We start from the raw sequence: 16,614 nt of genomic DNA, 5'->3' as shown, positions 1-16,614 counted from the left end.
CTTCTCCAGTTGATGTTGGGTTTTGTTTAAAATGTGGGGCACGATGTAGAGCCTTCAGAGCTTCAAGGACTTGCTCACATGGAACTAATTGAAGAAATGCTCCTGATTTCAGTCAGTGTTGTGCTTCTTTTCTCACGATGTGGATACTTAATCCTGTAATCAAGTGAGAAGACCACAGGCTCTAAGCAGAGGATAAAACAGGGAGTGTAACTGCAGCACTGCTCCTTCCCTGGCTCAGGGCAGTGGTGCTGCTTTCCTAAGGGTGGCTGAGTCATTGTCACCATGAGCAGATCTTGCTGTAAGGACTGAGGGATGATTCACTGAAGGTCTCAGATTTCAGGTATTAGAGTGAAGCCCCCTGAGTGAGCTGTAAGGTAAGTGTTGGAGTTTCCAGAACTGGGGATGATCAGAAATACTATTTTTTTTTTGGCAACTCATTCCAACAGAATGGGGCACTTTGCAGTTGCTTTAATGTATCTAATTTTATTAAACCAATGACTTCCTCAGCCCTACTGCAAAGAAGGAGTCTGCATACTAAATACCATAACCGGTCCACTTAATTTTCCTTTCCTTTCCCTAGGCAAAAGTGATCCTTTCTGTGTCTTGGAGCTGGGAAATGACATGCTTCAAACCCACACCGTTTACAAGAACCTCAACCCAGAGTGGAACAAAGTTTTCACATTGTAAGTGGATTGCTTTGGAAACCATGCAGCAACTCCATTTAGCAGCTTAACTAGGAAAGCTATTGACTTTGGGAAAATGCAAAGGTCAAGTTTAAGATATGTCATTTTTTTCATAGTCAGAGAGGATGTTAGAGAAATCTCAAATATAACTTAATTAAAGCCTTTTGCCTTTTACTACTTCTTGCGTGGAGTTTATTAATAGAAGTCATTAAAAGAAAAATTACTGTGATATTTATAGGAAGAATCATGACTAGACATAATGGAGTCATAGTGTGATCCAAGAGATAATGTAAAAGAAAGTTGAGACCAGATACTCACACCTACATTTTCTGTAACTTAAAATAAAATATGTTTCATTGAATCTTGATAGAATCCTTGTTTAGTTTGAAATAAGCAGAGAATAAGAGCTCATGTTGGTGTTGGTCTGTCTTCTGAATTTAAGCTAGTCAAACACTCCAAATTAGATGCTTAAATTTTTATGAAAATCAAGGTATTCTTTTATTTGTCACTTTATTAATAATAAAAGTTATAATTTAGGTATTTGGGCTTTTAGGCAGCCCAAGTTTTTAATCTTGCTGTGTGCTGACAAAGGTTTTTGTGAATGGGTGAGTGAGATGAATGTCTCCCAAGACTGCAGCAGTCTGTGCAAAGGCTGGCAACAAAGCATTTGTGACATTTGCATCTGTCCACTGGAAGAGCAGATTGAAAATTATGAACTTCTTGCTAAAGCAACATTCATAAATAGTAGGCTGGATGAGAACACAAGAAAAACTATCTGATTTCTTGAATAGAAGTACCTTGCTGTATTTCTGTTTAATTCAGGGGTGCAGCTGAATGCTTGTCTCTTGGAGTCCTTTCTCATACTTTGTTCTCAAGAAGCTTCCACTCATCACTGTTTTTTCTGAGACTGTGCCAGCAGATGAGTCTTGTCGGATGTTCAGCCAGCAAAATTAATCCAATAACAATCCAAATTTATTTTATTTAAAAGGAAAGTTTGTGTCTGTACTTCCTGTGGGTCTCAGAAATGTCAGCTATGGACTCTCTCTAACTTTCTTACTAATGCTGCCTGGCTGATCCAAGCATCAAATCTGCAGAGCCAGTCAGGCACTTGCATCTCTCCTTAGATTTTTGTCCATTTAAAAAATAAAATTAATTAAGCCCATTAAAAGCTATTGATGATTTAGATTTATTTTGGAGCAGTTTTGGGTTGATGAGTCCATTTTAGCTGGGCCTTTCAGTACCACTACAAAGCCCTTCCCATTATATCCAGGTTTTCTGCAACACACTTATCTGTGTGTGTCACTGTGCAGTTTTAATGCCATGAAACTTGGGTTTGAATTCAGCCCCTGACCTCTCCCAGCAGCAACATTCTCTGTTGGAGAGCTGAGTTTTACATTGATAGCATCACCAGTACAAAAAATACCAAAAAGTCATTGTCTGGTAGTTTCTTTACCTAGTTATGCAACTGAACCATGAGGGGAAAGCTTGGGGAATGCCCATCACTTGATTCATTTTGGGGGGGAATTTAATCAAATGCTAGTAATATACCCCAAGGTGATACAAACTTAATTAGTACAAAAGTACTCTCAGATCATTGAGGAGGGGACTGTGTGCATGTGTATTGAATATTATTTTTTATGTGTCTGCATTTTTTTGTTCCAGCCCTATTAAAGATATTCACGATGTTCTGGAGGTGACAGTGTTTGATGAAGATGGAGACAAACCCCCTGATTTCCTTGGAAAAGTTGCCATCCCTCTGCTGTCTGTAAGTTACCTTTACCATATGTATCATGGTTGGCTGGGAACAAGTTGTGGTTTTTTCCCCCCTTAGTGCAAAACCCAACAGGTTGAAACAGGTTTTTTGTGATCTATACATGCCTTAGTTGGCAGTATTTATTGTTCTCCTTAGTGTAATGAGCATTGTCCACCCATCTTAGTAAAAATTTGGTTGATTGGAAAGCAAATTGCAGAAATGTCTGTACTTCATCAGTGCCACATAGGTCTGAGAACAAAATTGAGTTGTTCTGTGTGTTTCCACATCATCTTCTGAAGGTTACATTTTAAACATGTCCTTGTTCTGTCTTGCTTCTTTTTCCTCCAAGAAAGTAATTTCCCATTGCAGTAGGATTGAGTAGAGATAGCTGTTGTTACTGGCACAAGTGAATGAAATTACCTAAAAGGGGTGTTTTCCACTCCATAGTGCTTTTAAAAGACTGGTGGCTTTTGTTCTGTAAACAAATAAGTGAGGAGTGAGCGCTACCATGGGAGTGCAAAATCAAAACTGGAAACAAAGCGAGCTCAGGGGAAAGTGGTTGCTCTGGAGATTAAGGAGAGTTGAAGCTTTTTCAGAAACAGCCAAAAAAAGGCCAAGCTAAAGAGAGTGGAACATGAAAGGATCATTACAGGACTTTAATAGAGGAGTGGGGGAAAAGCAGCTTTGTGTTTGGTTAGACTGATTTAATTTTGAAACAAGACTGGTAGTATTAGTGAGCAAACCAGATCAAGAGGACGTAAACAGCTCCATGTGTATGTGCAGTGTCACAGAAGGTTCTGGTAGTTTTTACTGTAATGTGTAGGAAGAACTTTCTAGGCTGTGACTTATTAAATCAATTAGTAGATGAGGCTTGAAACATCATGGGACTCTTGTGTCATATTAGCCAAGTTGTGTAAACAGGTTTGGCTGTAAGCATGGGGTTTGCTGTGAGCTGGGAGGCAGTGATGCTCTGCAGGAGTTCCCTGTGCTCAGGGGATGCTGTGGCAGATATTTGTGCAGTTGAGCCCTGTGCAGGAGTGTGAGGTGATGATTTGTTGTACAAACATGCTGGTGTCATTCTCAGGGTTGTCCTGTGCAGGAGGTGGACTCCAGGATCCTTGTGAGTCCCTTTCAAGTCAGGGTATTCTATGATGACATTTTTACTTTCCATCTATAACCACAGCAGCACAGGCAGTGGTGAGATGCTCTCAGTAATGCTCGGTGTGATGCTGTGGGTAATAGCACTCTCAAACAGGCAGATGGTGGATCCTGATTGAAACTGCAGAGTGCAAAATTGCAGTCTTGTTTTGAATCACCCCTGTGAAAGCAGATTCACCTCTGCAGAAAGGATGCCATACATCTTCCAGGGTTAAGGCAAGAGTTTGTCTTTGAGTCTTAAAGGTTGGCTGCTGCAGGAAGAGGCAGGGGTGGGTTTGTGGGGCTCTGTCCCAACAGAGACTGGAGAAATGGGAGATTTCTGGAGGGAAAGCAAAGATCCCATCTGATCAAGGCAGGCCATATAAGCCTCACAGCATCAGCACAATTTAGGTAAGGGACCAGTCAAGATCAGAGAGGAGGGACTGAAACATTTGGTATTTCCAAAGAAATAATGGACTGCCCAGAAAACTCTTGAACTGACTTAGAGGATATGATCCCAAACTGAAGAATGCTTTACAGTGGTAAGGAAATAGGTCTGTGTGCTCCAGTTGTGTTATGATTTTGTCTAAATAAGTGTATTTCTTGTATCTGTGAATTAAAACTAATGTGGCTTCTGAATCTCTTCACAAAAGTGTACATGCTTTCATCCAGCCTGTGCTGTTCACACTGGTGTGTGAAACAGGGGAACCCCAGCAATTTGGGGGTATAAAGAGCCTAAGATACAGGATCTGAGGAGTAAACACTGAGCTCTCAGTGGCCCACATGCTGTTTTGAGCTTTACAGTGCTCTTCCCTCAGACTATGTAATGTTTTTGGGGGATATTTTAGATTGTCCATCTATTTTTGTAGCTCGAGTTGTCAATATCTTCTATTTCAGAGTAATATTAGAGTCAGTTGGGCATGGAGGATTATTTGATGTTTACAGGGAGGAAAAAACCTCTTAACATCTTTTATTCCATTTTTGATCACTTTGTTAATTTCTCCCCAAGTCCTCGTATCTCTGATGTTACTGGAAGAGAGTGGCTGGAGCAGCTGCTCTCCTGCAGACCCAGTGCTTGCCAAATGGCCTGCATGATCGGCAGCAGGCTGTGTGGGCTCACAGTGAGAAGATGTTAGATTTGGATTTTCTGTTGATTTTATAGGCATTTGTCAAGTATCCCTTAGGAAGCATGGAACAAGGCAGAGGAGGGGAGTGCATGTGTGTGGTAATGGCCAAACTATTCAGTGTAGGTTTTTCTGCGTCCAAGGTTTGGGACAAAAAATAAAATAAAATAAAATAAAAATTGTTTATGCTTTCCCTTGCCAACTGATCTTCTTCCTTCCCATCCAAACTTCTCTGCCTCCTATTTCAGTCAAATCTAGTGTAAATATACTCATCTCTGCTTCTGATTAAAAACATTTTGCACCTATTAACTTGGTCTGCTCAGACAGAGAACTGTAATTTTCTGAGCTCTTTTTCTTCAAATAGGAATTTCAATGTATGTTGTCATTTTGACTGTAGCTTTGAATGTATCCTTTGAACCATTTAGATAAATATACTAAAAGAGAACAAAAGTTAAAGACTCAAGGAAGCCTCGCAACCATGTAGATTTAATTTCTGTATGTAATCAGGCCTAATATTTGCCTGGCAGTGAATTGTCTTTTGAAAATAGATGTGCTTTTGCCATTCTTTTTTCCTGTTAAAAATGGACAAGTTTGACTTGTGAGCTGTCAGCACATGAAGTAAGTTTACTTCAGGAATTGTTCATGGATGACTAGATTCTTTTCTTAATGAAAAATTGCCTTGAATAAAGTATGTGTTGGAGGGATATGAAATGTTTAATTAATATGACACCGAATTTTGGGGTAAATGTGTTCAGTAGTCCCACACTGGCATTTTGCAAACATGACTACACCCTCATCATCACATTAGCACAGGAATAACCTTACAGCACAAAAATTCAGGGATGGTGAAATTATATATTCTTTCCGTTCATCCTTGACTATGATCTAGGGTTATTACAGGAACCAAATAAGAAAAATAAAAAGTTGGGCAGCATGAGAAGAGTTTTAAGGTGCCAAATCATTAATAAAGCTGCAAACTTCATATTCTGGTAGAGGTGATAAAGCAGAATTGGATAAATGCACATTTTGCTAGCAATAAACTGAATTTCGGGACAGAGGGAGAAAAGTTTGTAGTTTAGCTTTAACTTTTCCATGTTGATCAACCTGTTGTACTTTTTTTTCTCCTGTTCTTTTTGCAAATTACTGTCCTCCTCTAAAGTATTTGTGAGACATCATCTCAAGCACTGCTCTGGTCAGCCACATTCACAATTTACACTAGAAAAGAAACGGATCAGTGCTGCCACAGCAAAATGGATCCTTCTCTAGCCAGAGGTGGCCCCTAGAGTGTGGCCTTGGGCTGGAGGCAGTTTTTGGGGTGTGGGGAGTGAAAGGGGAGCCCATGAGCACAGAGCAGAGCAAGCTTTTGTGCCAGAAACTGGAGAAGAACCTGGGCAACGGAGAAGTAGGGCAAAAACTTTATTACTTCAAGAAAGAAGTTTGATAGGTTTTAGAAGTTTTGTAGGTTCTGGGGGACTTGAACTAATTATCAAAGAAGTCCTTTCTGTCTCTGTGTTCCTTTGTGTCCTAGATCTTAGTAAAGGCAACCGTGTGTCTTTGTGTGAGGGTCTGTCTTTTTTCTTCTGCTTCAAGAGACTCCTGTCTCCTAGAAGGCTGCCAGTTATTAGAGACATGGGAGCATATAGTGTGCTTCAATGAAATTGAAAGCAGAGTATATCAAATATCCTTATGTAGAAAGGCCTTTGAGCGAGAAGTTGTAGCGCAGAATGGAATGTTTTTTTATCTGCTGGATTATCAGGTCAGAGTAGTCCTCAGCTGCACCCTTTTTTTCCAGCCAACAGGAAGAGGTCTGTGAAATATTCTCAAGTGCCAGGCAAGGTCAGTAGCCAACGATGCACTGAAAACAAGGAGTGTGCCTCTGGCAAGCTTGATTGTCTAAAGCATGGCCAGGATTCAGAGAGCAGACACCTGACGATTGCACTTACTTAGCCCTTGACCATAAGTGCACAGTCCTTTCCAGGAGAAAGTTCTGGAGTTTGAGAAAAGTGGAATTGCTGTGTTTACGCAGTGGAGGCAGCTGTGAAGTGTGCTGTCTGTTCTGACTTTTGTCTTGATCATGAACCAGGATTTTTGGAATGGGGAAAAATCCCTCACCTCTCTTCCAAGGAAAACAATGTCTTGTTTCTGGCATTAGATTCTCCTCCAGCCACTGGCTGCTCACTGAAAAAGTACCAACAGGGATGTTGTCTCAAGTATCACCTAGGATCCTTGTGCTCCCAGGGCTTTCAGCTCCTCCTCAGACTGGCTCGAAGCCCTCATATGAAAGCCCTGCCTGCTTTCTTTCAGTCCATCAGCTCCATATCTCTTTGGTCTTTGGATAGCACTCCTCTGCCAAAAACCCAAATCTCCATTCCACTTTGGATCCCGCAGGAGGTTGTTCAAAGTGAAGTGTTTGGGGTAAAGAGTTTTGGGTTGAAGGAACAAGCATTTTGTACAAAATTGGTTCAGTGCATGTGGCAAGACTGGGGAGGAACAAAACCCTCTTTATTCACGTGCAGGTGGATCAAATATGTGCCTTGCTTTCATCTTTTCCTGGGGAAATACGTCCTTTGATAAGGGGAGGTGTGTGTCTATTACAAGACAGCTTTATGTTATGCAGGGCAAATGGGATGACATTGTGCATCAGCAATGAGCTCAAGCAGGAATATCAGAGGTCCCAAATGCTTTAGATGAATTACCCTTGGAGAGTGGCCATTACCCTCTCCACACGTCACAGGTGTTGATGTACAGAGGTTTAACCCAGCGTTCTTCTGTCAGGTCATCAATATATGACATTGAATCTGCATCAAAGCTGGATACAGAGTGAAGTTTTCTTAAAATCAATGTAAAAAAAAAGCCTCTAAACCATATTTCTTGAAGACAAGAGCAATGAAAAAACACGCTTTGCTGCGTAAGGGTCCTGTCTTCTCCGTGTTTTGTGTCATATCAATCTTGGCTTTTGCTATTTCATTAAAATTCCCAAGCGGTCAGAAGGTTGTTGCTTAATAGATTTAGCATTGGCTGGCTACATCAATACTGTGTTTAGTCACATTTGTTTTACTGGGGACATCTGTGCGAAGAGTTTAGCGAATATATTCATTCATTTGAGAGGAACCTGGTGCACTTTGGACCTTGACTGGGTGGTGGTCTCGTGTACCTCAACATTTCCTTCAGTTAGAGGCAACTTTAGGGAGTGTTTTGCCTCAAGTGCCTCTGCAGGTTGAAATATTTATTGCAAAAAAAGAATTTCAGCTTTTCTTCCAACTGATAATTTCCTTCTCGTGGCCCTGTATGGAGAAGGGATGTGACATAGAATATACAGTTCTTTCTGTGAAAATATGGATGTGGTTTTGTCTTTCTGTGTTGATTCAGAAGAGGGAAATGTTCCAAATATCAGAAATTCCCATGGGATGAAAATCCAGACTGTGTTTCTGATGGTGACCTTGCAAAATGCAGCATGAGGGTGTGGTAGGCAGTGCTGTCCTGGTGTTAATCCCAGGGTTGTGGGCAGGCTTCCTTGGTGCTTGAGCCCCAGTGAGCTATTTAAGGAGATTTCAGAGAATGCAGGCATTAGTATTCAGTGAGAAAATAAAGCATCATCAATAAAGGAATAATATTGATTATGTCTCTTTAAGGTGCTTACCTGCAGATATTTTCATATTTAATTTGAGCATTCCTTTCCCTTCCTTTTCCCATAAGTAGCTGTTAAGCAGTTTTAGACACAGTTGTCATCTACTCATTGAGACAAATCTGTGTGACATCATCAGGTTTGTAGCAAAAGGTGTTTGGGTGACAGGAGAGAGCTGATCTTTCTGACATTGAGGATCATCCTATGACCCCAGCCCTGGCTGCTCTTCTCCACAGCTGGAGAGAGCATTTAAGCACTTTGGGAATAGCAGAGACTGGGGGAAAGTACCCAGAGAGCAGAAAGAAATAGATGCAAAATGAAATTATTGTAACTGTCTGTCTCTCAGGTTGGAGGAGAGGCTGAACAGAATCTGAACTCTGCCCCAAGAACAGGATGCAATGAAAATGAGGAGTATTTAAGGCTCTTTTGCATGTTTTCTTGTGGGCACAGTTGAGACATGCCACCAGTGTAATCTCCATGCAGTCATGGGTCTTAGAATTACCCTGTGCCTTTTGCTGAACCATGCTGCCCTAGCACAGTGCCAAAACTGCAAGGGAGTCTTTTGTTTGACTTCTTTTTCATTTTTTTTTCCTTTTTATCCAAATGAAAATGCAGTGGAGACAGGCCATTTCATAGCCTGCCATTCTTCTCCTGTGCTTTTTTCCCTCTGAAGAAAGTCTGAAGCTGAAATATCTGTATGAATGTTTAGTCATAGGCTGCCTTATACTTGCACATTTTTTCCAGACAGTTTGAACACTCAGAATTAAATGTGCCAAATAAACCTGACTCTAAAACTGTATTTGCACTGCATTACTTGCTGCCCTGTTCAATTTAAGAATAACAGCACCAATAATAATGACACCATTCAAGAAGTTTCCCCAGAAACCCCTATTTACAAATAAAGAGGTGGAAATGACTTGTTGCTGATTTAAAACTTACTGTTTGAAAACTTAAAAACTTTAAAACTTATTGTTTGAAAACACCTGCAGACACACCCAAAATGTTTGATTCAGCTCCAGCTCTTAAAATGAAGAGTCTTTTTCCCAAAGCATTTTTTTGAGTGCAGAATACCATAATATCAGGCTCAAACACTCAGAAACATTTCTTTTCCTTTTTTCTATCAATTTAGCTCTGTGTCACATTTCTTTTCCTTGTGGGTTATGCTCTTGAAAGATGTAAGAAAGACATTTATCCCAAAGAATATAAAGAGGCTTTCTCACTAGCTGTTGCTTCTGGTGTAACTGGCTGAAATGTGATGAGAAATATATGTACCTGAAATACAAGGAAATTCAGCTCCAAAATGAATAACCATGGGGAATCCAGAATTAGGATATTGTGATATATACTGGACATCTGCATCTCTGCAGACACATTGGGAATAAAGTACATTCTATCCTTTCACAGCAGAATCTGTGAATCAAAGCTCAGGCTAAACCTGTTGCTGCTTGCACCAAGGACCTCAAACCAAATACTTCTGTCTCATCATTCCCCCCATCAGTAAAACCATTTATCCTTTAATTTGTAAAATTTAACAAAACCACTATTTTCCAAACAAAATTTTGTTTTCATTAATTAAATTCAATTTTTTTGGGGCCTTTTTTTTTTTTTTTTTTTTTTTTTTTTTTTTGGAGAGGAGAAAAGCAAACTGGTGAGACAGCAGAAACCTTTATGAGGGGTTGACAATGCTGCATGTGGCAGTTGGCCTGAGGACCTTCTGATGCCAATCCATTTGGCCCTAGAAAAGGGTTTAATCACTTTGGCAGCTTTGAGGCTGCAGGACTGCACAATGTTTTTTTACCTGCCCCTTTCCTGCAGCATCCTTTGCTGCCAGCTCCAGCTCTTTGTGTGTTCTCTTGTGGTGAAAGCAGAGGTGCTTTGTGATCAGTTCAGTGTTTTTGTTTTCATTTATTAGTATTAAATGAATTTCACATAGGTCTCTGTAACTGTAGAGCTTTGGGTGAGAAAAATGGAAATAGCTGGAGTTCCTGGCCCTAGGCCACTGAGGATGCAAAGCTGGTCCTTGTGAGATCCCTCTTCCCTTTCAACCCTTAGGCAGAAATCCCATCTACCTTTTGACAGGCTGTTTTGGTATAGAAAAGGTGGAGCAGCATTGGGAAAGTGACCTTTCCCTTGTCTTGTGAAATCACTTAGTTCCTATTACACCTATTTTTTTTCCCTTACTCATTTCTACCATGGTTTATATGAGTGCCTCTTCTAAATGCCAGAGCAGCAATAGCCATTTTAAATATGGTTGCAATTTCATGCCCCCAAATTTCCTCCGTTATCTTTAATCTTTGATCATTACAGTCCCTCAGTATAGCTTTTTGGTAGGCTGCAGTTTTTTATGTTACTGCTGTTTAGAATTAACTGGTCTGCTTCCTAAAAAGCCAAATGTTTAATCAATACATATCCCACAGTGTGTAATAAATACATTTCTGCCATCATTTTTGAAGAGAGAATGCTTTTTCTTTGAGCCAAATAGTTTACAAAATGGCAAGGAAGGTATTTTGGTTTTGGGCTGGTTGTTTTTTTGTTTAATAGATACTTAATGAGATAGGGCCAACGGGTTGATCAGAGCAGAGAAGTGCTATTGAAATTCAGGGGTGGGGTGGGGGGAGAAGTCTTTTACATGAATTAGTTAATTTTGAACATTTGTTACATTAGCATTTGCTCCACTTCAGCCGATTCATTTCTTTGGATTGCATTTGTTTGCTGGGTAATAATTTGATAACGTTGCAATAAACTAAGCATTAAGAAGTGGTTTCGTGTACTGGAGTGTGCAATAGGTAGGTAAAGTTGTTGTTTGTGGCTCTTTTCCTAAACTTTGGAAGAAAAATCCCATTTTAAACTTGTAATAACAGAGGCTGATTACTTCCCATCAACTCACTGGCTTCCAGGGCAGAATTTTCAGACTGGTTATTGCGTGCAGTGCTCTACTATAAAGTACAAGGTCTGAAAATTAAAGTTGGACCATAAGAGATTTAATCTGCAATTTTATAGGTCTCTAATCCAACAGTTGTTTTGTATTTCAGGCTCCGAGTATATTATCAGGATTTGAGAGAAGTTTTTATTTTTTATTCTTTTGTTCTTGAGTTAGAAATGTTTATTTATTTGTTTGCAGTGTCTTAGAATTATATTGAGGATTACAGCCAGGAAAATATTGATGCTTTTTCTCCCCTCCCCACCCTAAACTATAGATTAGAAACGGTAAACAAAGTTGTTATACACTGAAGAATAAAGACTTGGAACGTGCTTCAAAAGGAGTAATTTACTTGGAGCTGGATGTCCTATTTAATCCTGTAAGTTGAAGTATTTTCTTTTTTCTTATCACTGTTTTAAGAAAAGTGCAAATCTGCAAGGACGAGGGTGGGGGTGATGCTTTTAAAACCAGGAGCCAAGCCAGAAAAGTCCTGTCCCTGTTGCATCTGGTGGTGGAGGAATGTTTGATGTTGTGAGTGAAGAAGATTTGGGCTCTCAGAGCTGTGGCCCCTCCAGGTGGATGGGACAGAGAAGGGGCATTCCTGGAGGGACAAATAACTACAAGCACAACTTCTATTGCACCAGCCAAAAAAGGGCTTCAGGTTCATTTTATTATACATGACTTTTAATACCTAGTTCTCCCCTAAAAAGCTGACCCAGGATGTTCTCTTCCCAGGGTGTTGACAGGAAAATTAATGAGGCATGGACACAGTACTTAGTTTTTAGGTGGCTGACTCAGTCTCAATCCTTTATGCCCTCCAGTCTTTCACTGAGTTTAACTCCTGTTTATTAAGGGCATGGTGGGCTGTGCCACAGCTCTGCTCCTGCTCAAGTGAGTCCAGCCTCACCCAATGTAAGTTGTCTGCATTTTCCTTAGCATGGAATCATAGAATGGTTTGATTTCCAAGGGAGCCTAAAGCTCATCTCATTCACCCTACCCTGCCATGGGCAGGGGCACCTTCCCCTACACAGGTTAGCCTGAATCCTGTCCAGGGATGTCCTGAACATTTCCAGGGATGAGGCATCCACCCTCTCTGGCCACCCTGTGCCAGTGCCTCACCATCCTTATTGTAGCAAATGTGTATTAAAAGCAGCTCCTGTGTCACACAGAGCCTGGAAAGACTGAGAGATGCTGAAAATCCTGATCTTCCTGAGCAGAGCTATGAAAATGAAACAACTCCTTTAAAACTACATGGTCTTATTTTCATTAATGTCTTTTTCTAGATAAAAGCAAGTATTAGGACATTCAAGCCCCGAGAAAAGCGCTTTACTGAGGAGAACCGCAAATTTTCTAAAAAGGTGAAAATTGGGTCTGGGCTAAGCTTTTGCATCTGTAAGATTTGAATTGCTGTAGCACGGTTGCAAGAACAAAACCTATTTATGCATAAAATGCTGAACACATGTAAATTCAGTGTATTTCTGTATATATTAAAAGGTTTGTTTGTGTTAACATGAAATTGCTTTCTGATCTGGCTTGCATCAGTAGTTCTGCTTTGTGCTTCAGAGTGGGGAAAATGATAGCTGTGGATTTTGCACACTTCGCAGCACTTAAAGCTCAATGAGAGCCTTATTCCCTTCTTTGTGAAGAAAGGCTAAATTCCTTATGTAGAAAATCCATAGGATTTAAGAACAATGGCCATTATTCTTTTTAAAATTGAGAGGCCTTATAATAAGTCTAAAAATCCCTATTTATTTCTATGGACTAGTCCAAAACATGTAGAATAGAGCAGCAGACTACATTCTCTGTCCCTTTCCCTGAGACACTGATGTATTTTAAGAATTGAATGACGATAAAGGCAGGTTTGTATAACTGTTTTATTTAGTTTTGGCATCAGTTTGTGCCTTTTTTTTTTTTTTTTTTTTTTTTTTGTAAGAGATGAGGAAAATCTGGAAGGTTTGGGTGTAATCAGAAAGCAGACAGGAGCTGGCGAATGTGTTTGAAATAGAGGCTTTATTTGTAATATGTGCCCTGGCATGCATTTGTATCCTAAATTATCCCTTTTTCTGAAGCAATAGTGGGATATTAGTGTGTTTGATTAAACTCCTTTTTTCCTCCCCTCCTCCCACTCAATATTTATCAGATCTTATCAAGAAATGTTGATCGCGTGAAAAAAATCACCATGGCAATATGGAATACAATACAATTCCTTTGGAGCTGCTTTCTCTGGGAGTCCACGGTGAAGAGCCTGACAGCATTTGTGGTAAGTGGATTTCTTCTTTCATTGCATGGGGCTGAGTGATCCAGGATCTGGAGTGTTCCTGTGCCTTCCTTCCCATCAGTGTTCCCGTGCCTTCCTCCCCACCAGCGCGCAGCCCTTTCTTGTTGGCTGTTGTTGCTGTTTTGTGGCTGCAGGGCAGCTTGGGCCATACTGGGCCTGGTGGAGATGGGAATGAGACCTTCAGGAGCAGCCTTTCCTGGCTGGGAGCAGAGGTATTCACCTCCTGCACCGAGCTCTGGGGATGCCCATGTCCGTGGTGGGTGATGCCACCACGCACAGGCTGGAACTGTGTGGCGACTCTGGAATTTTGAATTATTTTTAATTTGAAACATGGCAGCTGGGGAGTAGGAAAGGCAGGAGGTGGTGGCCAAGAGGGTGATGTAGGGTGATGCTTTTGATCCCAGTGGTGCAGTGAGTTGATGGGTTTTGTGCCTTCCATCTTCCATTGCAGTGAGCCTTCACTTCCCTGTGGGTTATCAGTTCCCACTCTGCCTATGTTGGCATTGCCTGTTGCAAATTTATTCTCCTGACTGTAATACTACATTGTTTAAAAAAAAAAAAAGGAGAAGGCTGGTCAGCGAGTTCTACTGCACTCTGCAAACCAAAAGCCAAGTTCTCCACCTGCCTATCCCGCTTTTCATCTCTCTCCTTTTTCCTCTTGGTAGTAAACACCCCATTTGCAGTTTTCTCATAATCCACTCAAGCACAAAAAGATTTTGCCTGCTCTTTATTCTGCGGTGTGACATTTTCTTCATGCTTGAAATGTTTGGCATGCCATTAAAGGTTGCAAAAATCATTTTGTGGTGGTCCAGCATGCAGAAAGAAAGTTTTTGAGTTGAGTGTTTATTAAGCAATACAACATCCACATCGCTAAGATTTTCTCCTGCATTTACTGTCTGTGAATTGTAACATACTTAAAGGATTTTTTAAGGAAAACACTTCAGTGTATTTGCCACAGATGGGTAAAGTAGACCAGTCCTGACTGAAAGAAGATTCAGAGCAAGGACAGAGGAGCTGTCTTCACTCTGTAGGTTAGAGGGATGGCTCACATAGATGAGTGGGTAGGATGAAGAGGGTCTTTTGTCTCTAATTATTTTTGTCTTCCTGTTTCCTGAAGTTCATTCAGAAGATATTATATTATATTATATATATTCTATATAGTTAATGGCTGGAGAGCAGCGTGGTTGGTACCTCACTGAAGTAAGAGTGGCTGTGCAAAGGAGTTCTGTGATTGTGTCCAAGGGGATCAGATGGTTGTTCATGCTGGGGCTAGAAAGAGAGGGTAAAATTCCAGTGTCCATGTCCTGCCATCACTGTACAGCAGGAATGTAAGCCCATATTTAAAAGGGTTGCTCTTTTTCACCAAAGTGCTTGTGAAGTTACAGCTGTCAAGATCAGTTTTCCAAACCTAGGAAAAGTTTGGAAAGGGTGGAGCGGCAGAAAAGTAAGAAGGTGGGAAAATGGGTCTACAGAAAAAGGAATTTATTCCCAGTGCAAAAGAGTATGAGCAGATTACACGTCACAGGTTGATAGCATCTTTACTGGATACCATAATACTCATGGTTTCCTGAAAGGAAGTGGGTAATGGGAAAGGAATAAAAATACTCAACTCTAAGAATAATTACCACAGGCTTCTTCTACAACCCAGAATTTAAGTCTATCTGATTTTTCTCACATGGAGATAATTCAGCTCTGGCACTAAAAATGAAATGCTAATTATATATCTCTCTCTCTCTCACTATTTCCAGCATGAGTGTTCATAGTATTGAAAATACGCACACAGCACAGTAGGTGCAGCATCCCTCCCTGCCCAGTCTGTGTGGAAAATCCACTCCTCATGTGCTGGTTAAAAGATGAGGTGAGGTGGATGCACAAAGCTTTTCTACCCCTTTTTTCAGCTGAGTTCATGAAACCCTTTGTTGGTAGCTTTGATGCCAGTTAAGCCCTCAAACTAGAAAATGTGGTTTTTAAAAATTATTTTGCCTTACCGATGATGTCCCTCAGGCCCCTGGCAATTACCATTTTGATCTGGTATTTCCCTAGGTTTCCCTCTACAGGTAACCCATGCCCCTTCTTCCAAGGGGGAATGAAGTGAGGGAGGAGGAGGAAGACAAGCAGGCAGTGTAATCACCAGAGCCTTGTTTTCTTCAGCAATCAGACAAAACCCACTGCCAGACAGATAAAATATTTGTGAGGTTGTCAGAGGACAGCAGCAGCCAAGGACATGGAATCTTTCACCTTCCTGTTTCAGTCTTCCCTCCCCATTAGTGAGACAGCTTGTGTGTGTGACAAGGACATCAGCTGCTTTTGGGGGTGTAAGAGTAAAAGGGGGACAGGTGAAGAGGGAGGAAACAGAGGACAGCACAGGCAGGACACGAGTGAATGAGAAAAATGCTCTCACTGTTTCCTCATTTATAAGATTCATCATCCCAGGCTAAATTTCTTTATTAGGATGTAATGGTGAGAGGAGACAGTCCAAGAACATGTGAGTAGATGAATTTTTTTGTGCTATAAAAATGTAATCACATTTTTCATCAGCGTTCTGTGCTTTTAATCTGATGATTTTTCATCTGAGTTAATTGTATAGGCACAGAGGACACTGGGCTCTGCTGAAGCACATGTAAATCAGAATTTTTTTCAAGCTTGGAGGTTTAGGAAAGAGGGTTGAAAGGGTGGTGAGACAAAGAGCAAATTCTCACTTTTGGTGATGTTTGCCCTGTGCATAAAGGGTTTGGTGGAAATGGTGTAACACAACCAGAGAAAACATCCTGGGTCAGAGGAAAGGGTCACACATAGAATTTCTGGGTTCTTTATAGTTTGCCTCTCTTCATGGTCTGGTGTGAAAAATGGTCCCACATGGTTGTGTCTGCCTGGGAATATCAGGAATATTCCCCCATATGTAAAATGTTGCCTGTAGAGTTGACAGTGTTCATATTGCAAGAGATACCTTTAATTTGTGTATTCTTCTCCATCAGTTCAGGGTTTGGGGGGATTTGTAGACTTTTAAGACCAAAACGCCCTTCAAACATTCCTTTCTGTTTAATCCTGGTATAGTTATCTCTGGGTTCAACCCAGTATGTTGTCTTTTGGTTGA

The 16,614-nt window shown here is 40.7% G+C and overlaps 1 protein-coding gene across 5 annotated transcripts in view; it reads left to right on the top strand.

Moving 5' to 3' along the window:
• MCTP2 (multiple C2 and transmembrane domain containing 2) overlaps positions 1 to 16,614 on the top strand; it is a 128,507-nt gene that overhangs the window by 68,850 nt on the left and 43,043 nt on the right. For all 5 annotated transcript variants that reach the window (XM_050978380.1, XM_050978379.1, XM_050978382.1 and 2 more), the window contains 5 exons: positions 581 to 683; positions 2,346 to 2,448; positions 11,520 to 11,621; positions 12,526 to 12,600; positions 13,383 to 13,502. In XM_050978380.1, coding sequence (XP_050834337.1) covers positions 581 to 683; positions 2,346 to 2,448; positions 11,520 to 11,621; positions 12,526 to 12,600; positions 13,383 to 13,502 — 503 coding nt within the window. The remainder of the gene's footprint in view (positions 1 to 580; positions 684 to 2,345; positions 2,449 to 11,519; positions 11,622 to 12,525; positions 12,601 to 13,382; positions 13,503 to 16,614) is intronic.

The sequence above is a fragment of the Serinus canaria genome, chromosome 10 (assembly GCF_022539315.1).
Source record: "Serinus canaria isolate serCan28SL12 chromosome 10, serCan2020, whole genome shotgun sequence".
In the NCBI taxonomy this organism is placed as follows: Eukaryota; Metazoa; Chordata; class Aves; order Passeriformes; family Fringillidae; genus Serinus; species Serinus canaria.
The sequence above is the reverse complement of the archived record's forward strand: the minus strand, read 5'-3'. Positions and strand labels throughout refer to the sequence as shown.